Source organism: Cydia splendana, chromosome 9 (assembly GCF_910591565.1).
Source record: "Cydia splendana chromosome 9, ilCydSple1.2, whole genome shotgun sequence".
Lineage (NCBI taxonomy): Eukaryota > Metazoa > Arthropoda > Insecta > Lepidoptera > Tortricidae > Cydia > Cydia splendana.
Window position 1 is genome coordinate 10,998,090 of NC_085968.1, and position 27,247 is coordinate 11,025,336.

General features: G+C 36.2%; 1 protein-coding gene across 1 annotated transcript; it reads left to right on the forward strand.

The window, feature by feature from the left end:
• Window positions 1-631: 631 nt before the first annotated feature.
• On the forward strand, window positions 632-27,247 carry LOC134793552 (general odorant-binding protein 70). The gene is made up of 6 exons (XM_063765163.1): window positions 632-856; window positions 8,607-8,700; window positions 20,634-20,734; window positions 22,486-22,521; window positions 25,786-25,936; window positions 26,759-27,247. Exons 1-6 carry the CDS (start codon window positions 773-775, stop codon window positions 26,845-26,847), a joined length of 555 nt encoding a protein of 184 aa, XP_063621233.1. The 5' UTR covers window positions 632-772; the 3' UTR covers window positions 26,848-27,247.

Sequence of the window (27,247 nt, forward strand, 5' to 3'; positions counted from 1 at the left end):
ATTCATATTAAATTGTTAAAACAGAATAGCCTCCATGTTTGTTTACCATCGTTGACTACATTCTCACTAACAGTTGTATAACTACTTATCAGTCGACAAACGAAATTACCGGAGAGTTAGTGATAAGACATTTATCTTATTTATTGATATTTAACATTTACCTACCGTACAATTCCAAATAAGGATCATATAAATGGTTCAAGGTAAGCACTAGGTACTTTTTATAATTTATGAGTATATTTTATATTTAACATATCTAGGTGTATGTTTGCACAGTCTCATAAAATTATGTATATTAATTTTAGTTGGTCATAGTTTTTGCGCTTTCGACACCAACATTCGATTTTAGTAGCATGGTTATAAAAACCGTCTAAGTTACTGTATAGACTTACTTAGACACTATAATAGATAACTAAGAAGATCTTATAAATAGATAACTATCAAGCTGCTACCATAACTAGCTCGTGCGATTACTAGATATTAACGCACTAAATATTAAGCCTGATTTCAGATAAAGAAATAATACTTATAATTTAGCTAACAAACGCCAACTGCTTGTAAAGGAACGTCGCCATACGAAATCGGCGGGAAACCCTCTCCTACGCGCGCCTTTCAAAAATCCGCGCATATCGTGTTGCGTTCCAAACCGCGGTCGGTCGCGCACCTTTCGCTGCACGTGCCAATATCTCGTAAAACATTTTTTATAAATATTCGAGATTTCATTAAAAAGGTGTTAGTTTTTTTTATTAGTTGTGTGTGTAGTGCATTTAAAATGGTTAGAAAAATCAGTGCACTCGTCTGCTGTTTCTGCGTGTTTGGAATATCGCTTAGTGATAGCGCGATTTCCGCTGAAAGTGTAAGTTTGAAAGTGACGTGTTTAATTATACACGAGCAGAAAAACAAAAATTGTATTCTGTAGCCGAACGTTAAGGATAATGGGGCCTGTTAATTACTGGTTGTGATTTAAATCGCCTACCATCAGCCTCGAGATAATTTTCGGGTGTTTACAGATTGGACATCTGTATCACCAATGCTCAGCTCTCTTCGGGAACAGAAAAGAGAAAATTTACCATTAAATATTTCTATCTGCTTCTTACCAAAAATAATACATTTAAAACTTCCAATATTATGTATACTTCCAGGGGTTGGTATATTTACTAAAATTGGTATGTCCTAAGTACATACAGTGATATTTTATTTTTGAAACTACCTAGTTGGCATTGTACCATTTATTAAGACTTTAAATCCTTATACGAAATGAGATCTCTGGCCTTTGTTAGTTGTATAGAAAACTGCTCTAGTTTCTACGCCCGTTTCTAGTGTGCGACCTTGAAAGTGAGACCATTACGAGTATGAGCTTGATTGTGACGCATACTCATACATGTATAGTGCGGGAGCCAGATTAAAAAAAAAAACACTAGAAAGCTATTAATACCAAGAGCAAGCATAATCTAACATGTACCCCAATTCTAAACATTTAGTAAGAAAAACCGGTCAAGTGCGAGTCGGACTCGCGTTCCAAGGGTTCCGTACATAAGTCCGACTCACGCTTGACTGCACATTTCTTATAGGTTTTCCTGTCATTTATAGGTAAAGTACTATTTTGTGTATTTTTTGCAAAATTTTAGGCCCAGTAGTTTCAGAGATAAAGGGGGGGGAATGGTCGGACAGACAGACAGACGCACGAGTGATCCTATAAGGGCCCTTACGCACTTGCGGTTGGCTTAAGCGGCCAGCCGCCTAACGCGGTTGATATAGCGGCTGGCCGCTATGGCGGCCAGCCGCGATGAAACCGCGATGCAACCGCGTTAAGCGGCTGGACCGCTCAGCATCTTGGGTCCATTAACAAAATGGATGCCGTTGAGATAGCTTTGTGTTATATATTTGTACTACCTAAAACACTGAAAGAAAAATAAAAAAAGGATAGTGGATTCATCCTTTACTAGAAACACGCAACGAATTTGGTCAGTTCGCAAGTTATTTTCAAGAACTGAAGACGCACGAAGATAAATTAAAAAATAATCTAAGTATTTTATTTTTAATTATTAATAAATCATTCTATATCTACATGCTAAATAATAATGTAGTGGACGGATACGTCGCTACAAACTCATCGGCGGCTCGCCGCACCCTGAACCGCCAGTGCGTATAGACAAGTTGGCGGCCAGCCGCGAAGCGGGCCGCAGCTCTTCATTCAACCGCCGCGGTTGAAATTTTGTGGCGGTTAAGTGCGTACGATCACAAGCGGTTGCATCATCATCATCATTATTCAGCCTATATACGTCCCACTGCTGGGCACAGGCCTCCTCTCACTCGCAAGAGGGCTTGGGCTATAGTCCCCACGCTGGCCCAATGCGGATTGGGGACTTCACATACACCTTTGAATTTCTTCGCGGATGTATGCAGGTTTCCTCACGATGTTTTCCTTCACCGAAAAGCAAGTGGTAAATATCAAATGATATTTCGTACATAAGTTCCGAAAAACTCATTGGTACGAGCCAGGATTTGAACCCGCGACCTCCGGATTGAAAGTCGGACGTCATATCCACTCGGCCACCACCGCTTCCATACCGGTCGCATACTAAATTGGAAAAGCGGCTGGCCGCGCGGCCAGCCGCCCCGCCGTTAACCGCTAGTGCGTAAGGGCCCTAAGGGTTCCGTTTTTTCCTTTTGATGTACGGAACCCTAAAAATACTATATTAGACATTAGCTTATGTGTAGGTACTATTTGTAGCTGTAAAATAGTATACATTGACACTTACTTATATGTATAGCAACGATTATTTAAATGAGACAATTAATAATCATACCGTACTTTTACTCCTTAAAATGTTAATAACATGTATTTCAATACAAAATAATAAAGTACTTCTAATATTGTTACAAGAAACGTATAAGCCGTCGAAGCGTAACTACAGAAAAGGTTGTTTACACTTTTTATCAGTTTGTTGTCAACTGACTTATTTTTTTACTCGGAAATTCAATGTCAAACGAATTAGTTATTGCCCTTCAAAGTTAAATTATTTATTTTATTTTAATCCATCATTCGACCTAATTCAGTGTCTGTAATCTTGACTGATGGTTAGGATCATAAATCATAATGCCTACATCAAATAGTTCGCTACGAGTACTAACTATTTAAATAATTAAATTAAAATTAAAATTAAAATAAATTAAAAAATAAAAATTATTTACAAAAAATAATTTACTATCTTATACGTTAAATATAAACATACACAAAAATAAATCAAATAAATTGAATAATAAATAAAATTGTGCTAGTAGTTAATATGAGAATATACGTGGAATATACCTTAAAATTTTTAACTCGGGTCACATTCAAACTCGTTTTATGAGAATTCTAGTGAAAAAAACATATACCGAATTTCGCTCATACGAAACTTCATAAAATACATTAATTGTTTACTAATTTATTTTTTTAATTATCTTCGTTGTTATATTTAAAAACAAGCACTCAAAATGTATCTAGAAAATCCTTGATTCGTTAGTGGCACGAAATAGGAGACACACGAAAAATAAAATGACCGCTATTTCGTGAGTCGATTTATTGCAATTTTAAGTTTAAGAATTAGGCAGGTATTCTAACATATTAAAATGTTATGATTGCCCTGAATAAAATTTAAATAATTTTTTTGAGTGCCATTTTAAGCACTCGTGTGACAAGAAATAAAACAAACTAAGTAGAAACTTAGAGCAGCATACCTACAGCCGTCACCGATTGATTTCTCAAAAAAAAAAAATAGCTCAAATAAGAAGTACATATTTGAAAAGGATCTCTATTGTTTCCCAAATAGTTTTAAGTCATAATGTATTGTTTGTCCTAATTTTCGTTAGTCATAATTGGTTTTTCTCAGAAACGCGTAACTTTTCAGGATTGCCTTAAAACAAACCTAACCTAACCTAGCCTATCTATAGAATAACCTTAGGAAAATCCTGAGAAGTTAACGGTCATAAATTAAATCATAAATTATGTCTAACGATAATATGACAAACAATACATTATGTCTTAAAACTTTATGGGACACAAAGGGACCCCATTTGAAAAATTTCATTTCATGAATAGAATCATATGATCATGTAAACAAACAGCATTTCACCAAGCATGCCAATCAACCATTAAGCACTCTTAATTCAGCTGTACAATACTTTGTACAAGTTTTACGCAACTGCCCATAACTAGTACTGCAAACGCAAAGTCAGGTGTACCCAACAATTGGTGCGTGGAAACAAACTCGAGAGAAAGTGAGCGCGATTCGTCGTGGTGCGTTTGGCGTATGCCGTATGCTAATTATAGTAACGTGACGTGTTTTAGTGTTTAGAGCTGACAGGTTAAATGACGTTTACATTTTTCGCTCTATTTTCCTTTTGTGCTAATATGAACATTGAACAAGCAATGTTATTAATAATATATTGGGTATATCAGCTGTTTTATAAGTAAAAAAATATCACCCTACAAGTTGCAATAATAAGTATTCATTAGAAATTCTACTTTAATGAAACATAAGTAGAAAGAAGAAAACAAAATATTTATTAAAATCTAAATGAATTATATTTTTTTGTATAACTAATTTAGGGTAGCTCCATCCCATCCCAAACCGGGCAAAATGTGTGTTTATAATTATCTATTATATGTATGTATATAATCTTCATCGTAACAATAGCTAGGTATACATACAAACATTTAAAATAAAATTTTAGTAAAAACAATAATAAGTACACTTTTATTATTAGAATGCTAATAACAGAACTCTTTGATATGAAAATATCTACACAGGTTTGTAATGAAATTTGGCACACATATTTCATACATAGGTATTAACATACAGAATAGATACCGTTGATTCCTTATTATTATTGGGCGGAAAAAATATAAAAATCTATGCGGACGAGATCGCAGATAAAAGCTAGTATTGCGGTGTGTAACACGGCATAACTTAGCTAGGTATGTAAATACTTAATACATAGCACTTGTTATTGCTAACAATAATTTCAACGGTGCTCAACATGTTGCACAATTTCGCGCTTCAGCGACGCTACCAGCCTATAATTTTGTGGTAACGCGCGAACAGGGTAATCATTTAATAATGGATAACCAAACGTAATGAACAATTTCACTGATGACTAAAATGTTGCCGATCCCTGATGTAACGCGGGATGCTTACGCAAAGGGTTTATCAATCAAAACTTCATAGTTTAGCATAGCGAATTATTGTTTTTTACAAAATGGCGGAGGATCAAACTGTTAAACACGTACGGGGGCACTTCGCCTACACAAGTCCATGTATAGTCCAGCAAGGCTGCACCCACCTCCGGCCGTGGTGACTCAATTCCACAAATTATCTCGTCACCGAGCTTAAACCAATAGTAACTTGCTTCCAAATAGTGTTAGGTATTTACATAGAGACAATAATTGAATCGGTAAACTCGAAAACGACCAATATGGCCCTTAGTATATCTGTAACTAATAATTTAATTTAAAAATATTTAACAATCTGTTTAATGCTAACTGACACCTGTTCCTAACGGTTACAAGAATAAATTGATCGAAGAAAAGATAATTTACCACATAATTATGATTTACAATACTGCTTACTCGTAGATAACCTAACCTGCTCACATTTAGCAATATCACCATCCTCAGAGGACTTTCCACATCTTTACCAGTACCAGTTTCACCTTTCCTGACACCCGGGATGGTATTTAGTACGTTAACTAGTTACGTAAGTGGTTGACACACCAGGCCGTTTGGACGTAATTGAGTAAATGTCTGACATAAAAGATAAATAATCACATACAATTATTTATTACTATTTACTTGGTATAGGAGTGCCCTACGAGTGGGTATTATTACTAAAATGATATATATTCCAGGATATATACTACCTTCAACTAGTCACAATATGCCCTAATTATGCGGATTCCTAAATCAGATAAAAATGACCTGCACTCGGCGCTTTGATGGTCACTTTTCCTTTCGTATATATTTAAGTTTAAATATAGGTATGCTGCAATATATCTGAAACTATTACCATTCCAATTATAATTCTTGTTTTGACTCAGGCAACAAGGGACATATTACAAAAGGTAGCTATAGAAGAATGTATAGAACATACATACCTACAAATTTCATAATTTTTTATAAAGTTCAAACTAAACACTGTTCAGGCGACAGAACAACGTGATTCCGTTGAATCATCTGTTTTGAGTCGTTGTTGATTTTTAGGAGAGCAACTATTTTGATCTTAACTTCACAAGTCAGAATGTAAAGTAAGTACTTAACTATATTCTTACTTTTTAGCAGTATTCACTGCTGTTCTGTACAATACTTATGTAATTAGCATGATTCCCACATGATTTTACGACTCATAGAAACTATGGAAAGTAGCTTTATCACTCACCCACGGTATCGATATGGCGAAAGTACACTGCTAAAAACTTTGGAGTCGTCGAGTCAAAGAGGTCTTTGCGATATATGATCTTATTGAGATCATGACTAAACCAGTATCTACATACCTAATAGAATAAATAGTAGGTATGTATACCCATACCCAAGTGAACGACAAAAAGAGGTCAACCTAATGCTAGATTTTGTAGTAAGGGTGGCATTCATAATGGCTTGTTTCGATTTATAAATACGCATATAATATACGGCATATATGCCGCGTATTTTTTATCGAGTTACATTTTTACGAGAGCGAAAGTTCGCCAGATTTTGACCCCCCTTTCCCTCTCCAAGTGTTGTTAAGCATCTGCAGCTGACAAAACTGGACCACCGGGAGAAGAATCCAATGTCAAATGGAATGTAAAAGGGATCATCAGTAGCAGAGTAAAATATCATAGTATCGAATTAAATGTAATTCTATTGCTATCCAATTTAATGTTTTATGAATTAAGATTTATGATATTAAGGCTAAAAATATTTTATTTATTAAATTCGGTAGGTAGATTAGGAAAATGCGAGTTTCTTTCGTGCGACCTACCACGGCTACGATTGACCAAAAATCATTTAGTATTCAATACACTCTTCTTTTAATAGATTTAGCAATACCTTCCAATATTGTTGGTTATGATTATGGCGGGTCTAGGTCAGCGCGGGTTACGAAAGTTTACACATTCTCGACCTGTAGCAACTGGGTTGGCCAGTGTTTGCTACTTTACCTAACCAGCTAAATTATAGGTTACACAGGAGTGCCAGTTTGCTATGCTAAACATTCCGTGGACCTAGATTTTTGAAATGCAAGCCACCCGTTTTGTGTCAGTAGAATTATTGTTTTTATGGATCAGAATTTTGAGTTACTGCATGTGTTCAAGTTATCTAAAAAAGGATGATTCAAGTTGCATTGAACTACATACTTGTCAGCCTTTAGCCACGAATACAAGCTAAATCAAAGCCGTGGTAAGTATATATAGGACCTGTGAGTAGGTAACATATCAGCATGACAAACATATTTATGACAAACTCTACACTCTTATTTCATATTTTTTCCGAAAATCTGATGAAATCTTATGGGGGAATATTACTTATTATCATATCTAAACTAACGATCAGAAGGTTAGACATAATCTTAGACTCCTATTACTTAATAGCTATTGTTTTAGTAGTTGCAGTGAGTAGGAAGGAAGAGACAATGGGCAGACAGGTGGTCATTGTGCCGCCCAATCTCCCATGCCGGCGGATTGAATCGTAATCGCAACGGATATATTCATACGACTTCCTAAGAATATTCAAGCGGAAGTTATTCAGTATGCTTTAAAAAAATTGCAATCCAATAATACTGGAATACCATGTAAACACACTTATACCTATACGACTGACTTAGCATTGCTAGTGTTTGAATTTGGTTTAATTGAAATATTCATAATTAACAGATATGTATTTTAATGATAAATTAACGTAAACACCAAGAACTTTTTTTTAATCGGTATATGATTGATTATCGTTAGAAAAACCTGAAACCAAATAGGTCTAAAATGACAGTCAAGAAATTATGTAAAATACTTAGGTACACTTACATCGAAATGATCAATAAGTTACAGAGTCCAAATTACTCGAGTATACTTACTATATTACGATCAAAGTTACCTATCAAATTTCTTATCTAAAATGTATCGCGAAATTATTTAAAGAGTCGTTTATAAATGTCACATAATTAGAAAACTTGAAAGGTCAAGGATTATATCCACATATTCGCAAGTTTACTAGATCAACTTAATTTAATGCCAATAAATTAGCAAATAATTATTTAATAAAAACCATAGCAACAACATTCACTTTCTTGATGGAAGGTTACTACTGTTTAATTAATAGGTGCTGGTTAATTTTATGCGAAATATACGCTTAAAAAGTTTGTTTATCAAAATTAGACACCGGTTACTATAATTCCCATTTAATCTCTATACACCCTACTTTTAAGTACTTAGTTACTTACGATGAAAACGAATTCCAGCTGTCGACTAGGTACTGGATTTAGGCTGTCAAGCACTAAGCTAGTCATAGGACTACGACGTTTAGCGTAGCGCTACTTTCTTTTTGGCCAATGTAAGTATTATTTAATAGTTCATTATCATTTAATTAACGTTTACAGGAAACGAGATGTAGGAACCCGCCGACAGCGCCGCAGAAGATCGAGCGAGTCATCACGTTGTGCCAAGATGAAATCAAACTCTCTATCCTCAGAGGTGAGTATCATTTTTTGGTTCAAAAGTTATAGGGGGGCATATTTTTGACTTTTGAAGCGATTATTTCCAAACGTATAGAATGAATCAAAAAACGCTCTTAGCAACCTTAATGATATTTTTAACGTTTTGAACGCCACAGACGGCAATTGACGTCAACGCAAAATCGCGACAACGACGCCAAAGACGGCATTTGACGTCGATCGTTTTTTGATGAAAATTTACTGAAAAACACACTTTTAGGTTGGCATTATTTATTCACAAAACTAAATTTTACCCCCGTGGCGTCAGTGGCACGGCAAATTGATGCGCCGTTTGGCGTTCAAAAGGTTAAAGATCTATCGAATCGAATGATGTACCACGCGTTGATTTTACATGATTTTTTCACTTTTAGTTAAATGTAGGGCGTGCCCCTTAATACATTTCGAGTAGAATGGCTGTGACATATATACAGACGGACGGACAGACAGACATGACGAAACTATAACGAAGCCATTTTGGCTACAAAACCCTAAAAATATAACATGCCATGGGTAAAGCAAGGATATTATTATATTGTAGTAGGTATTAGATAAGCTAAAAATGCCAAACAAAATTAATACCAATTAAAGCAAAGTAGTTACGATCCAATAAAAATACGTATTAACCAATAGGTATTTTTACAGATAAGGTAACCGTACTGGTGCTCGACACGGTCCCAGTACGACATGTCATCTTGAAACTTAATATTGGGCATTAGCATGTTGAGCACTAGTACGTTTACCTTAATTAGAATTATAAAAAAAACATAACATAAATCTGAAGGAGGAAAATAAATAAATCGAGAGTGGAGGTTGCTTCAAGAATACGAAATAGTGTAAAAGTAACAGTAACATACGATTGAACTTGGGCAAGTAACCTTAGCAAGCGTCCGATAATCAGGTACAAGGTAAGCTCAGAATGCGTTCGGTCTTCATTCGCATCTGAATATGCTAAGTGTTCGACTACGACTAAGTATTCATTGTTAAGGTTTCTGGACCTTGCAACAAATGGCATGCAATTTGAGATGGTTGCTGGCTAAGTAGGACCAACGAAAACAATGTATCAAATGCCGCAATGTATCGCAAATCGCATGGGATTATCGGTGACGTTTGTAGAGGCCTTTAAAGATGACTATCCGTCCGAGCATCTATATTCATACAAGAACACTGATGTTGTCCTCTGAGTTCTTAAGTTGCAATTAACATTTTTATGCGTTAATGATCTGTAAGCTCAGGGTATCTAGGTAACGTAGGTAATCTAGTCTGTGCATCCTAGATCACAAACAAATGAACCGATTGTTTAAAGATCTAAATAAACCAAACATAATATCAATCGGTAGAGTAACATCAATTATGAGAAGTAGAGTAGGTAAGTAGGTACGAGAAGTATGTACATAATTGAAAGGCATGCATGTATTAATTTAAACAATGACTGTATTAAAATGCCAACCAGAAATATATTTATAAGGATGTATTTTAAGTGCACATCGCATCTATATACCTATAGTTAGCTCACAAGGCCAATTCCGCTTGTTGAATCGAAGTAGACAACTTATAATATCTACGTAGGAGGTCATACGAATTCCTGAAATCATATTGTCTTCTTCTTTTTATAACTCAATATTTAGTTTATTAAACTGAATAGTATTTTTAAATATAAATTTATTTAGCCGTACAGGCATTGCGTAGCAGTCAAAGGCTTAGCAAAAAATGCAACATAAGGCATAACATATAAGGCACTAGGTATTTATTTATTTAAAATACCAATTTTTTAACTTAAGAAGGCTATTCGGCTTACTCGGCAACATACAAATTAATAGACATAAGTCTTGATTTTTTTATATTTTTTTACCAGAGTCATAATGTCATAAACTATAGCGCCTATACCTTCCTTTTTTTTACTTTGCATCTATGTAAAATAATATCGTTATGCCATTCTGTAGTATTTTTTATCGTTGCTACTTACAGTTACACCTTTAAGTATTGTTGTTTTAATACATTGTAGAAGTCAACTAAATGACTAAGCTGCACAGAAGTTGTAAAGTCTCTTGTGTTATGTTCTTGTTCAAGTTATAAATAACAGCCTAATTAGCAATGTGTACGTTCCATGCATAATCTGATAAATATTCTAGATAATAAATTGTAGAAAATTCACCTCTAATGCTTAGAAATTACGGAAAAGTGGAAAACTCACAGGCTCGGGTGAGACTCGAACTCGCGACTCCGGGATACCAGCCCGCCGCTCTACCGAGACAGCGAATATTTCCACTATATAATTTATATGCGCCTTTTAGGAGGCGCCTCGGCTTTTAGGGGAGTACCAAAAAATTAGTCAGAGCAAATTCGCCTCACGCGTAAGACAGTGCACATACATGTACCTACACATAAACACGTCTTTAATAGTTTAACTGCAGCACGAATATGATAGTTGCTTATCTACATACGTGCGTCTGTCTATATGGACTGTAAGTGGCTCTTCAACTGAGTTAAAAAGCGACTATTATTTTATCACGAGGATAACGATGATGATGATGGATGCATCCTAAGCCTGCCAGTAGTTATGAGTCAACTTCGCGACCAGTTTACCAAAAATCTCACGTTTACTGGTTTATCCGAAGATAAGGCGGTTTTTACAATGGACGCGGATCCGTTCAAACACCAGATCGGCTTGCGGATCTGCATCATAACTGCGTAAGCTCTCGGTTATTGTTATGAATAGTTACAGCCAAGGCACAGTAGAAACGTAATATGCCGATCGATCTAAAAAAACGCAATATCGTGTCGTTTTGTCGAGTGTTACGTATGATTGCGCCTGTTACTTTCACCGGTGATCGACCTTGCCCGGAACCTGGCTCACCTTCGGACAGACAGCGCCTATTGGCCTATTTTATTTTAATCTATTTTTCCCATGAAGTTATAAGATGGAGTGAACTGTCACTTTTTTTGCCATACTAAATTTAACCTTATCACCGAGTCAGAAAGACGTTCTTACCAGACTAGAGAAAACGGTCCACTTGAGATAGCAAAGGTGGGTCGCGGTGTCTCACTCGCACATGTTGCCAATGTTAAAAATATACCATTGTGGTAGTATTTATATCAATATACTACTGAAATGAAATACCTTCTTATATTATTTAAGTGCTATATTTAGAGTAAGGTTCTGTCTTTTAAGAAATTTGTAAATAATTATGATGTCAATATTATTAACTGATTTAACCAAGCATGTGCACAACAAAAAAAAACATTAATTTTGATATGGTAGACATTGTAGTAACTTTGAATATTAAATGGTATCCCTAACGTGTGATGACATGTTATCAAAACACTTGAATGAAAAATTTCTTAAAAATGGTGAATAAATGTTGCGTTAAAGGTTGTAGGAGTGAAAGAATTTCTAATTGTGGAATAGTGTTTCACAAGGAAGCCACAATGATTACATTTTGCGATAAAAATACAAGTCAACATTGTCAAACTCATTAGGGTGACCATGATGTCGGCACGATGAGAATCAGTGTTACACAATTCTTATTACGTACTTATAAGTAAGTTTATATGAATAGGTATGTATTTATTTCGGCATGTTTAAATTGGTGAAATGAGAGCTAATACAGGATAAATAATTGCCAAAATTGAAATCCAAAGTCCTTAAACATTACAGACACATTTATACATTGTTATAATAATAAAAAACACATTGAGAATAAAAGAAAAATAGAACTTTATGGTAATTTACTGACTTTTGGGACGATACCAGAAACGTTACTGGGAATTTACCCTCTTTGGAAAATGTACTGGGAACGGCACATCACTAGTTTTTTTACATTTCACGACTCTTCTCTTTTCGCACAGATGGCCTACCACCGTGAACACCGAGGTTCGCAAATTGCGGGCATCTTTCTCTTTTACTCCTATAAAGGAGTAATTACAGAGACAGAGAAAGATGCTCGTCAAACGATGCAAACTTCGGTGTCTATGCTCCAGTGACAAGCGTCGTCCTAGTTAAAAACTATGGCAAACGGGCGTAGCGGTCCCACGCGACCCTGTGGCAGTGGCGGATTTGCCCTAAGGCCGAGTAGGCCCGGGCCTAGGGTGGCCAGATATTTTAAGCGGCAGTCTATATGATGGGTGCTGAGAAAGGGGCGGCTAGTGCTTGCTATGAAGGGCCTGGGACCTAACGTGGCAAAGACTGTAAAAAGCTCTCAGGACAGTGGGGGTGTCCTGAGAGCCTACCCCGAGCCGCTTTCGACGTGTTGCCTCTTTGTAGCGCTTTCGTACGTAAGTGTGACAGAGGGGCGACACGTCGAACGCGGTTCGCGGTAGACCCTCTGGTTCTGTCAGCATATTTGTTTCTCTATCTCTCTCACTCATACCTGTATTCTTGACAGACGTTACGGCGGACCACCTTCCTGAGGATCGACCATGTTCGTGGTCCAGCATCTACGCCTATTAATGACAGTTTTTAGAACAACTAAATTAAGTACCTAAGGTTGTGTGAAGCGTTGTACAGAAGAGAAAAAAAAACTATATCCATCCCTTTTTAGGCCATAATACTAGTACAGCGAAAAGACAGTATGATTTTTTATAACTAATATAACTATGCACGAATAAGAAAAGATCCTGGCCAAACTATTTATTCAATGTTATCCTAATATCCCACATACATATGACTTATGGTCACCCTAATTAGAAAGAGATGCAACGGCCCACCTTGACTTCTCATGTGGACACACTTTTTGGCTAATGTACACTGTCCGGTTTACTCTCTAGGTCCGTGATTTTTCCTCATATACATGGTGGCTAAAAATAACTGCATTCCCGTTGCCAGGGAGGTTTTGGGATTATACTGAGCAACTTATGATGATTATTAAGCGTCGTTATTAATGCAATACTAATTCGTACATTCTGATTATTCGTGTTACATAAATAATCATTTTACCATACCGTAGACGTAGACGTACGCGGAAAATGCAAAAATGCATTATATTCAATTCACAGTCAGTTATTGCCTATTTGAGAACTTTACGACCATGTTTCTGTTTGCCACTGTAGGCAACGGCCAATTCACAATAATTATAGGGCATAAAATGAATTGAAATGAATTTATTATAGGGGATTTAAGAATAAGGTCAGGGTTTTTATTTTATGGCGAGTTACGAGAAAAACAAACAAGTAAGTTAGACTACAGTGCATCTGTGTAGTACCTTTGCAAACTTTTATTATAATAAATTATAGTTCTTTACGATAGTCTACAAGTATAGTAAAATTCATGTTCAATGTTCATGGAAATACCTACATCTCTATTTTTAACACGGTTTTCTTTTAATTTCTTTTAATTGTGGGATATCCTTATGTTATGTCTTATGGTTACGTTACGCTTATTATATAAATGCGATTCTCTTAAAATACTAAAATAGTTAGTAAATTACGAAAGGAACGGGTACCTATTTAGTGTCGGCAATAAATGCTAGCACTAGAGGCTGGGCAGACTTTATTGGCAATAACTTCAGTTTGGCAACTTCCCCAGACTCGGTGAACAAACGAAGGAAGCATGCGCAAGCATCCTGTAATACTCGTTACCAGCCTACCGTTTGATTTAGTTGTGATAGCACCTACTGCGCATATAATTCCTTTGACCGAACGCTTCAAAATTATCGAAACAATCGATAAGAAACTGCACATTTGCTCAGTCAATAAGGGTGGCTGTGGTCTAAACCGTAACATAATTGGTTAAAAACGCGTATTTACTATAATTAAGTATGCTGTATTCTAATGAATTATAAAATGCATCAACATCAACCTATTACCTACCTTTACCTTACCTTTTACTGCAACGTCTCACATGTATCTTTAACAGAAAGTTGTCTATAACCCAATCCTTTACGGCAGATCCTCTCTGTATTAGGAAGCCCAGGGATGATGCCACCTGAACTTTTACCGGTCCATTAGCTCTTCCCCTGATTGCGCGCACGCACGGTACATGCTCCTCGGCTATGATAAGACAACCGAATATTCCAGCCGCAACACTTGACTGCGCATCGCATGCTCGCTGCATTGCAAGAGTTATGCAACCGGCATATGGGTCACTAGGCATTGCACTCCGAAAGTACCCGACTTACTTATCGTGTCACTGTAGTGTTGCAGTAGTAAGTAAGTTTATAGGTTTGATTCAGTAATGTGTAAAGAGTACCCAATAAAAAGTGGAAAAAATAAGGCAATTAACTATGTCGTAATAAGACAACTTCACTTAGCGCCACTTGCACCATCCCACTAACCCTGGGTTAATCGGTCAAATTGTACTGGTAATCATGGTAACTCCAGGTTTAACCGGTTAACCCCGGGTTAGTGGGATGGTGCAAGTTACGCTTAAGCTTTTAGATTCTCCTATTCATTATGAAACCTTAAAGGTACTTAACTAACTTTTAACCAATTATGAAAACAGGCAATGGTAGTCTTGCTCAATAACTAAAGTAAGGCAAGTAGATGTTGCCGATACGAATATAACTTGAGAACTCGATTATTCAGTTAAGAGAATAGATTGTTATTATGTAACTCTAAATTTTAAATTATTCATTATGTTTATATTAGTGCCATCCATGGATTTTATCTGCTTGTGGTAACTTCGTAACTAACCGCTTTACATAACCGAGTAGGTACGCAATATTCGCGTTCTGTAGAATCATCGCAATGTTTTTAACAATGGCAATTAAATAATATTAAGGGATATTACGTGGTAATTGTCGTGGCCGGACCGTTGTCGCAACGAACGAGTTCGCGGCCGCTGCCTTTTTCGGCACGTTGCTGTGTTGGTGTGCATGACCTTTATTTACCCATTAGTTCTTTGGACGGGAACGCACCTTATGGAAAGAAACTTGTCACAATTATAAAATTGAATACCTACTTACTTATATTAAATTAATATTTCTATATAACAAAATAAAATATAACCCAACTTAAAGAAACATGAGACGTTTTTTAACACGGCACACGTACCTATACGTGTGTCTACCCATTTTGGGAGACACAACTCACTTCCCAGTTTGACGACATGATGGCTCTATGTTGCAGCTATTTCGAGCGACGCAATCGCTTTGCATTGACAATACGTGACACGGATCATTTGTCCCTTGATGAAAAATGCTGTATTCTAAGTCTCAAGTTAGCGTTCCATAGTCACAAAAAAGAAAAGAGCACAAATTCATAGAAGTTTTGTGACTTATTCGCCCTTTTTGGCTAAAAAGCATCCCACGTGAGTGGAGCGTGATCTCAGCCGATACAGTTAGACCAGCAGCGACCTTCCTTATTTAGCCTAGCCGCATTTAAGCCTTGTGCCAAAATTACTGTTGAGGTGAGATGTATACCTAACAGGCGTTTCGATCTCCCGTTAAGTACCTACTTAGTTTGAAGGGATTTTGGATGATTGATAGGATAGAAGATCTAACTGTATGCAATTACTTGACAAATCGTTTACAATAAATACCTATAAACTAACTTATATACTAAAATTACAAATAAATACAATCAATTTGTCAAAAATAAAAAATCTAAAATAAACCACCCTGAATCGTACCTGGCTCAAAAGTCCCCATTATTCCCGCTGCGTTCCCCCGCTGAACTGCAATGGAAACCTGCTGAACGAATATAGCTTGACTTCTTTCGCCTGACTCTGAATTGTGTAGGTAGGATGCCACTGAAAAAAAAATGGAACACAACAGGAATTAAGTAGCCAACAAACAAAAAAAGTCTTTGATACTGAACATTAAGCGTTCCACTGCTAGGGCATGCTCCCGGGAATTCCCGGTTCGCAAATTCCCGGGAATTCCCGGGAATTTTACAGTGTCAAAAGAACCGGTACTGAAGGCCCGGTACCGGTACTTCCCGGTTCTCATCATATGACAATTTATTCCCAATTCAGTAGTAGTAATGTTTTAGTACTTTAGCTTGGGACATTAAAAAACATTTAATAATTGTGCTATGAAACGGGGGACCCAAATAACCCAACAAACTAACCTAGTAAAGTAGGTATTCGTGCAGGCAGGCCGTGCCGTCATAGTGCTGAGTGCATCGACTACGCTACGGCCGTGTGGCCCAGGCGGAGGCAAAGTGTGCCGGTTAATTTCGTAAAATAGGTTGGAACTCCAATTAAGTATTTTTGTTAATAAAAAAAAAATTTAAACTGTTTATTTTAAAAAAAGAATAAACATACAATTAACTTAGAACTAATCTAATAAATTAAGTCATTTATTAATTCTTATGCAATTATTTATATCAAAATCAGTCATACATAAAGATTGTACGCTAACACAAATAATTTCTCAAAAGTATTCAAAAGATGCCTTGAGAACCGGGAAGAACCGGGAATCCCGGTTCTGGGCATGACCGGAACCGGGAAATGAAATTCTTGGTACCGGAACCGGTACTGCATGCCCTATCCACTGCTAACCGGTTCCTTGTAGGTATTTCAAGCAGATTGTTCTGTAACATATGATTGTTATCTAAAGTTTTCTTAACTAATTTATATTTATAATATAAACTAAAATAATTTTCTGAAAATAATTTAATGTGGTCTAATACTTCTAATAGTAATTTATAAGTCCTATATAGTCCGTTAGTATAGGTATAGCAAGATTAGCAAGTTAAGTAATTCTTAGTAATCTTACATAACGCCAGCTCTAAGTTCCAAGTTACCTCCGGCAGTCCTTCAGAGAGGTGTGCTGTTTCAGTTATAAAGTTAATGTTGACAATGATATTTAAGTAATATAAAATTATTTGTTTTTGCAACTTGTCATACCTATCTAACAGTACCTACTGCTTTACAAATGAAAATAAATAAAAATATTATTATTTGCCCAAAAAATAACTTCAATAAAAATTAGGTAGGGGACAGTCAAATAATTTAATTTCAGTACCATCTCGTACCTTATCACAGGGACAATCAAAGTCGCTAGGGACCTCATACGTGACAAGGTGCGAAGTTGTACTGAAATTAAATTCCTTGACTGTACTTAGGTATCAGGTACGCGTACAACAAATTTGAAAAAAATACGCGTGATATATACCTATTTGACATAATGAAAAAGACTAAAAATACAATTCTTTCGAACATCGTGCATCGGGACCTTTTTTCGAATTAACATGCGATATACATGCGGTCGGTTAGTGTGTGTGTGTAGCTAGTGGTACAAAGAAACCCCATAAAGCCTCCAGAAACAATCGAAAGTGAGCGCACGGCAGTATGCCGCGGTCGTGACGAACATGTCCTAGTTAGCTGCACTGTATACATGTAGTGCACTGCATTATTGACCACTTAAGCCGTTTAACTTGAAATGTTACTGAGCTAACGACCGTGCGGCGGTGTAGTTAGGCAAATCTAAATGAGTAGGTACGATCAGGCTATTCGCGGTTAGATATTTTATTATTCGTGACACAGAGAGCGTCACAAAATACTTTTATATTGAGAATTGAAACTTAAACGAAGAACTTCATATGGGATTAAAGTAAATCAATTCATAATTACAAAAAAGAAAATCATGTGACAGCACATTTATTTTAAGAAAAATTGCTATAGGTAGCTGCTGCTGAAAGTTTATTGTTCAATAAGTAGAAAAAAACTGTGTTTCACAAGAATCTAAATTAAATTCCTCATTTAATTTCAAACCAAAATATCTACATAATCGTCATAATCATTTCTAACACGTGTCTTTCGATATAGTTGTGCCGCATATTTATAGGACACTAGATTCTACAATATAAAAATCATAAAGCACATTGACACACATATATCTATACAGTCAGCAAAACGATTAGCTTAGCACCACTGCATACAAATGTGTATACAGAGGGGTGTCAGGCTAATAATAGCTTTGCTTACTGGACCTACATTTATCTATACGATAGTTTATTAGGCGCAGGGTATGCACTCATAAATAGTGTGATGCCATAAACGTGTCGTTTTCAACATGATTGATTTTATGTTTTTCAGCGTAGACTAACGATAAATCAGAAAAACCGAGCATACCTATTCATGTTAGCACGTGTTCTTTTAATTAATGTCATCCCTTCGAGTACTCAATTTATGGCCACTTTCGCGAAAAATTGCGATGATAAATCCTAAAAAAGTATTTAACAGTTTTATGGTAAGATGCGACGGTGATTTATTGTATCTGATAGTGATAGGGTAGCTACTCCGTACTACGTGAACGTTCTGGGATGAGGGGTTTTCGCGCTTTGTATCGCTAGCAGTTAGATATTAGTTAAATATTACTTGTATTTTGCAACTAAAGTTTACATTCAGAATTAAGTACCTATGCCAATATAAACGGCATAAATATACCAAACAAGACTATACGGATTTATCGTAAATTTTGTTTGGTTTTGTTGAATTCTTGTGTAACGAACAGGCATTCGGGTGTGTGTGTTTCGGTTGGCGTCTTATAAATCGATGAACACTGGTAGCATGCACGAAAAAGTATGACGTTATCACGCAAAATTAAGTCCGTAAACCGACTTTACAGACAACCATATGGGTCAAACAGATCACTGTGTTATGTCTTTCCTGTAGACATACACAAGAGTTAAGGGCTATAAAGGTTAATTTTCAAGGTTAACAAGCTGTTAACTATTGCCCACAGGAGAGAAAACTAGCGTGTTATCGCGAACAGCACATTTTTCTCTCCTGTGGGCAATAGTTAACAGCTTGTGGGCATGTAAGCAATGATTTTATCATACTTCTCTAAATAAAAGGAGGACCTTTTCACGTGGATAAGGGTTAAATAAGAAAATTAACCTTTATAGCCCTTAACTCTTGTGTATGTCTACAGGAAAGACATAACACAGTGATCTGTTTGACCCATATGTTTTTTTAGTTCAATTTGGTTATGAAACACGCCACAAAGATTTTACTGCTATTGGGTATATTTTTGTAATAATAAGCGCAGCTTTTGTATTGTAACCAGGGATGTTACGGAGCTCCGGTTCCGTTTCCGTTAAGGCGGAACTTCCGTTTGGTATTACACATCCGTTTCTGTTCCGGTTCCGTTATGTTTGAAACGGAAGTTATAACGGATGTCAATGCTTCGCGAGGCGGCGGCGTACATCAAAAACAAACGTTCATACCAGTCATTCGCTCATCGCCCCGCTTGCCACGTGCTACGCTAATTTGTTGTTTGTTTGTATACTTTGTTTTATTCGTGTTATTAAAATTAAAATCATATGAGTTCTGTTGTACACTGACTACTGACTGTGTGTAGTGTCACAGAATAAATAATAGTACTGGGTACTGAAGACTCACTCTCTAACAAAACGCGTCTGTTACGATCAGTACAGCGCCACGCGCGGCTTATGGCTTTCCCCAAAATTGGTATGGAACGGATGTACTTTTAGCTACCTGTAGCAAAGCGACGAAATTGCGGAGTGAGCCATGCGGTAGTGTGTGTGGTGAATGTTAGTGTGTAAAAAAACGCACTATGAAGCCGAAATCAAGTTCGATTTGGAACTATTTTGATGAAGTTAGTGGGGACACGGCTAAGTGTAAACTTTGTCTGAAGGTTTATTCTAGAAAGGGGAAAACGACTGCATCGTTAAAAAGTCAGGCTCCGATTCTGGTTCCGGTTCCGTTTCCGTTTTCGGTTCCGTTTCCGTTTTCGGTTCCGTTACTGTTTTTGGTTCCGTTTCCGTTTTCGGTTCCGTTAAACTAAATTGAAAACATCTGTTTCCGTTTTCGGTTCCGATAAAACCACATCCGTTACATCCCTGATTGTAACTAGACATGGGTGGCGTTAAAAATGACCACTGACCAGTCGTCGTACTGATTGTTCATCTCAAACCAGCAAATACAACCATAAAGTACCTTCTAAAGATTCCAAGTATGCCATCTTACAGAGAAAACCATTTCTGATCAATATTTTTTTTTAATTTCAGAGGCACTGGACGTGATTAAGGAGGAGCACACGATGCCGGCGCAAAAGCGGCGCAACAAGCGCGACGTGCCCTTCACGCACGACGAGAAACGGATCGCCGGGGTGAGGTTCAACAAGTTACTTGAACATTTACAATTCTCAGAAACTAGCCAGTCAGATATATGTTGGTCAAGCAGATCTTGCCAGCAGTGGCGTAGCTAGCATGGGTGGCACCCGGTGCGGAAATTGTGGAGAGCAATTGTAATTTATGTTAAATAGCTCAGGACTTACTCCATCGCATTCATTTTACGAATTTTTATAGGTGGCACTACTGATGTTCACGGTCCGGGGCGGACCGCCCCCCCCACCCCCACCCTACGCCACTGCTTGTCAGTAGAAAAAGGCGGCAAATTTGAAAAATGTAGGCGCGAAGGGATATCGTCTCATAGAAAATTTGAACATCGCGCCTTTTTCTACTGACAAGATTTAAATCTAGATTTAGATCTAATAAAAGGAGCTGGTAAAAAAGTTTAAGACCGCGGGAGCGTATCACCTACACCTTATTTTATTTATTGAGAAACAAATATTATACTTACTATTTTACTTATAAAACAAAGTCCCCCGCCGCGTCTGTCTGTGTGTTTGTTTGCGATGGACTCAAAATCTACTGAACGGTTTTCATGCCGTTTTCACCAATCGATAGATGATTCTTGAGGAAGGTTTAATTGTATCATTTGTTAACCCGGGGCCGCCGGGAGTAAAGCCGGGGCGGCTCGCTAGTTTAGAATATAAGTAAATAATATGTAGAAATAAATTCAAAAGTCCCTTTGCTGTCTAAAATCGAAACGGTCTGTCTGCCTTTTTCCAAGTACCTACTTTTATAGGTACTGTTTACTACTTTCATTATAAATTCAAATATTTGCACCTAATCGAAGCCAGACATTATTGGTAGAATTAAAGTTTGCTTACTTTTATTTAACATTTTATCATCTAGTTACATCTTACTTAGATGATGATATCTTTAATAAAAAAACCATAATTAACTAATTACTAAATTTGACTGGATCAGCTAAAATTTGTACCTATATATTTTGTTGATTGTATTTATAGTCGATTTCGATACGTTGAGAGATAAGTTGTAAAAGAAAGCGTGTAGTTACCTATTTATAATTGATGTTGCACCACGTTAAAAAGCGAAAGTAAGCGAGTGACCAATCGTATTAAGCAAACAAGTTTATAACTAGTTTGTAAATATAATATAATATAATATAACATCTATAGTTGTGTATAACTAACATAAGTTATAAATATAATTGGATCACCGTCATAATACATTTATAGTATGATAACTGGTAAGCCTTTACGGGAATCTTAAGCTAACGTTTATGCTGCATAATGGGATATTTTTTTTTTCAGTACTGTATATACTTAAGAAAACCGTTATATACTTATAGACACCCGAGTCGTTAACTCTTATAGTATTGTCCACACAAGTGACCCTTTTCTAAAATGTGTTTGACCTAATTACTACTTTTATAGCCGATTTACATCATTATTAAATTCCGAACGCTCTTTATTTTGCATAAAATTATTGTTATGGCTGATTTAGACGGCGCGCGAACTCGCATGCGATTTTAGTTACATTATGGACTGTTGGTTACGTCCAATTCAACCGACCGATCAAAACCCGCAATGTAATGAAACTCGTATGGGAGTTCTCGCATCATCTATGATGTACGTTGGCATCTATTTATGTATTAAAATTTATTAGAAAAACGTAAGAATTTAAGTACGCACCATTCTCAAAGTTCTAGTTTCATGAAACGCTTAATTCCTATTTACCCGTTTATTTATTTATTTTTTCATTTTTTCAGTGCCTTCTACAATGCGTGTACCGGAAGGTGAAAGCTGTAAGTACCTGCCTGTTTTAATTATGTTCAAATTGTTCAACTCCTAGACCCCTGTTCAAAAGTTTATTATGTAGGTAAATTAAATGGCGTCAATCAACGCGATTAAAGAAAATGTTTGCAATATTAATTTTATTATTTTGTGGTCAAATTGATATTTCATTTGATACATGTATACAAAAAACAACAACTCATTTTTTATTTTAATAAGTTAATATTTATCACATATAAGATTAATATTCAATACTAAGATTATAAGTAACAAGTTCCGATGCGAAACTAAATTGACTTGAAATTTTATGTATGTATGTTATTTGCTTCATAAGATACAAGTATCATGCAAAATTGTATACAATAAAATAAAATAAACTTAGCCTAAATCATGCATAACATTCAAAATGAAATTCAAAATAACATAAATTGACAAATGGCTGATAAATGTCCTAAGTAACCTAAACATGTCATATTAAAAAATTTAAAAACTATATAATTATATTTTATTAAATGTCAAGAGCAGTAATTAGTCATATAATTTAGCAAAATATTCATCGAGACTGTAAAATGGTCTTGTAGCCAGATAACTTTTAAGCTTATTTGAGAATACTCGCAGGTCTTCAGATTCTTTAATTTCATCTGGTAGATGGTTAAATACTTTAATTGCTGTGTAGTTGATGCTTTTTTGGAACTGAACAAAATTCGACCGTGGTAGTGTTAAATAGTGATTTCGTCCTAACGAGTAACTTTGAGTTTGGTTCACCAATTTGTATGAGCTTTTATTTTTGTAAATATATCTGGCAACTTGGTAAATGTACATTCCAATGACGGTATTAATACCATGCTTAGTGAATAGAGGTCTATGTGTAGTAGGAAAACATTTTTCTATAATTCTAATGCATTTTTTTTGTATTAGTAGTATTTTGTTTACACTGGTACTATTTCCCCACACTTCAATAGCATATTTTATTAGGCTTTCTACATAGGAAAAATATATAATTTTAAGTGTATTTACATCAACGACTTTTGCCATAGTTTTTAATGAGTAACAGGCTTTTGCAAGTTTTTTGGAGATGTAGTCTATGTGATTATGCCACTTCAGGTATGTATAATTTACGTTACGTTATAATTTACTATGACTTCATTCTTGATATAATTTGGACTCTATGTACTCAAAGTGTACGGCAAATTAAGTCCAACTTATATGTAGGTACCTACTGGTTCGCCTATGAGAATGAGCTCGTTATATGCGTTCTGAATTATGAATAATATTATTTCACAATAAAACGCGACGAAGCCCAAGACATGGACTTGAAAAGACCTTGTCTACAATAACTACTATATATACTACTTATACTGCTATATTGCAATTGAAAAAATCCTGCGGGCATAAATATAAAAGTCATAAACGTTCTGCATACTTGGCATTTACGTTTTATTTGGCGACTTTAATTGTATGTGCGGGATTCCTATTTAAAAAAGCGGTGCTTGATTCAAGACCTCCACCGCAGACCGCAGCTTAGTGGGTTTTTATAATGTTCATCGTAAAACTCTTATGACAGGGATATTTTTACAAATAGCTAGGTACTTAATGACTTATACTTATATTTATTGGTTATGCAAATAAATTGCACACTTCACCAATTAATCTGGTCTGGGCCTGGGATGTTCAGAACTTTTATGAGGTAGGTACCAGTTTACTATAGCATTGGACAAGTTTTATGCTATCGCATTCACATTTTAAAATAAATTAATAATAATACTTAGGGGCTGTCCATAAATTACGTCATCGATTTTTGACCCCCCCCCCCCTATAATCATCCAAAAATCATGCTTCAAATGACCCCATTTCCTCCTACGTCATGCTACCGTCATCCGATGTCCAGACCCCCCCCCCCCTAATTTAAAATGACGTAATTTATGAATAGCCCCTTATGCTTAGCTACCTACAACAAGATAATGGTCTTAACTTAAAAAACTATTAATAGGAGTAGAGAAACACAGCAATAGCAATAGGTATCATTAAGATTACTGTAGGTACCTACTGAATCGTAAAATACTATTTTTCTTTCTATGTTGTAACTTGTAACGGAAACGAGGGTCCTTATTTCATCGAAGTTATATTTTTCTATCTGCCACTAAAAAAACAATGTATTGTTTTTAGAATTTTTAAATACTTTTTTAGGGGTGCTACCGCACTTTGATAACCCTCCATACCTAGCAATGTACAAATTGCAGAACATTCCCAAAAAGCGGAAACGTTCTCGAGAATGTTCTCAGAACATTCTGCAACATGGAAATTTATTGTTCCACCATCTTGGATTTTACCCAAAAAAATTTTTTTGTCATAGGAATCTAGAGGCCTCTATCTCCCCATGCGCGCGCTCGGATGCGCGCTCGGATAAACTTGCTAAAAAAAAATTTTTTTTAATGCAGTTTGTTTTATCTCGGGGCCCTCTATGATATTTGGTCGAGCACCCCCCACCTATCGCGCACCGTTTAAAAGTTGCCATACAAAATAGAAGTAGCCAGTTTTCAAACAAATGTAGCATTTTTCCAAAAAAATTTTTTTCATAGGTATCTAGGGGACCCCGAGATTCCGTGACCAAAATTTCAGCGCGCTACGACAAACTTGAAAAAATTAAAAAAAAAATTCGGCCATATTGAAAAAAACATGGCCGCGTCAAAAACTGCCAGGGTCCCTCTATGACATTTGGTCGAGCACCCCCCACCTAGGTCTGACCGTTTGGTCGGGCCGTCATACATTTTTCTGAAGGAAGCGGTAGACCAAAAGTCGGAATTTTCTGGGGGTAAGGATACTACACCTAAACTATCGTGAATATTCATGGTATAAACTACGATAAATAAATAAATTCTCGTTCTCGAGAACATTCTCAGAAGTTACCGAGAAATTCTCATGTGGAAAGTTTCGCAGCTTTGGAAAGTTCTCGTGCGTGCATTGCTATCCATACCAGATATATTTTTTAATTCCAATTTTTTTGCGGTTTTTCTTTGTGGGACGACGAGTCAGGGTGTATTATTATGCAATATGACATAAAATAACGCCGCTGAATTAAAAAAAATATTTACTTATGTTGTAGTTTTAGGGGTTCTAAGTAGGTATTGATTTAGAGGAGCATCCACATTTTCCGTTCCTAAAACGCAAATGAAAAAATTACGAAAAAATCAGCGATGTTATTTTAAGTAAACAATGAGGAATGTATTGTTCCCTGATGATAAACATGTATGTACCTACTACTGTTTGTATTCCAGGTGGACGGCTACGGGTTCCCAACGCTAGAGGGCCTCGTAGGCCTGTACTCGGACGGCGTGAACGAGCGCGGGTACTTCATGGCGGTGCTCGAGGCCTCCAGGGAGTGCCTCATGAAGAACCACGACAAGTTCTCCAGGACAGTGCCCATGGGTAAGTTGGTTTCCATCGGCGGGGCTTTCCTATACTCTCTATCTTTGGGTATTTAAATAAATGTAAACAAATAATTTGTACATTTTCGGGTAGTTATAACATTTGTTGGCTAACCAACCAAATAAAAAACCGCCTGGATCACTCATTGAAGGACCTGACTTTAACCTACATTATTTGATAATTTAATGTTTTCATCTACCCTCACAACCCTCAACTGATAGATTTTGTTAACTTTTATTTAAATACCTAAAGATACAGACTATAAGGCCGGAGCCCCACTGCTGCGCACGCTACATCCACGGCCCACGTTTGAATACAAACCGTGGGCAAGCCCACGAAATTTTGTATAGGAACGTGGGTCGTGTACATCATAGCGTGCGCAGCAGTGGGGCTCCGGCCTTAAGGATGCTGTTTAGCAAAAATATGTCAACCCACATTAATTTTTCAATAAAATGTCAACATGAAGCGTAATTTTTTTGAGTTGACAATCTTATTGCAAAATGGATGTGGGTTGACACATTATTGCGTATCAGCATCCAATAACTGTGTATAGCCTAATATGGTTGGTAATTGGCTCGCACTGACGCCTAGTTACCTTAAACGGTTTTAACGAAATAGGTATGAAGTGTTAATATATTTTTCCTTTTTTATTGTAGGACGTACCACATTATTACAATCTATAAATTGATCTTCGTTGTTTTTTTCATTGTGATTGACATTTGTATTTATAATTTATAGATGATATGAAGTGTCTTTAGAATCTCTCTACTTACTGTGATCATATTCATGAAATTTCTTTTAACATAATTCTATTTATTTCAGACAACGGGCGTAACTGCGACGTATCGTTCGACATCTTCGAGTGCATATCGGACCGCATCGGCGACTACTGCGGAAACTCCGGCCTCTGAACCAGGACGAACGCAGTCTTATCTTAAAGCTTTATTTTACTGTTACGACTGTCTTTTCCATGGCGCTTTACGTTCTTTTGCAATGATAAGTAATAAACCGTTTCGGTCCCAGTTGTAAAATATCCTCAAAATTCAACATTAAATAAAGAGATTTTTTTTGTGTAGGTTTTCAAAACACTCGCCCTACCATAAAATATGATAAAAAATACTACTTTTCACCTTGCAAATTTTTAAGTCGTCAAGTAGGCGGGCTAATTTAAGTTACCACTTATTTCATAAGAGAATGTGATAAGAACAGTGTACATAGAGTGATAAAACTTATATTTACTAAATTCTAATGCTCAATAACATAGCTTATAAACAATAATTATTCTAAGATTAAATTTTCGTAAAAGCCAAA

Excerpts from the sequence above, each read along its gene's own strand:
- LOC134793552 (XM_063765163.1), top strand. The coding sequence starts at position 773 with ATGGTTAGAAAAATCAGTGCACTCGTCTGCTGTTTCTGCGTGTTTGGA. Across the intron at positions 8,701-20,633 it reads CAAACTCTCTATCCTCAGAG|AGGCACTGGACGTGATTAAG; the intron begins GTGAGTATCATT and ends TTTTAATTTCAG. Across the intron at positions 25,937-26,758 it reads CTCCAGGACAGTGCCCATGG|ACAACGGGCGTAACTGCGAC; the intron begins GTAAGTTGGTTT and ends TATTTATTTCAG.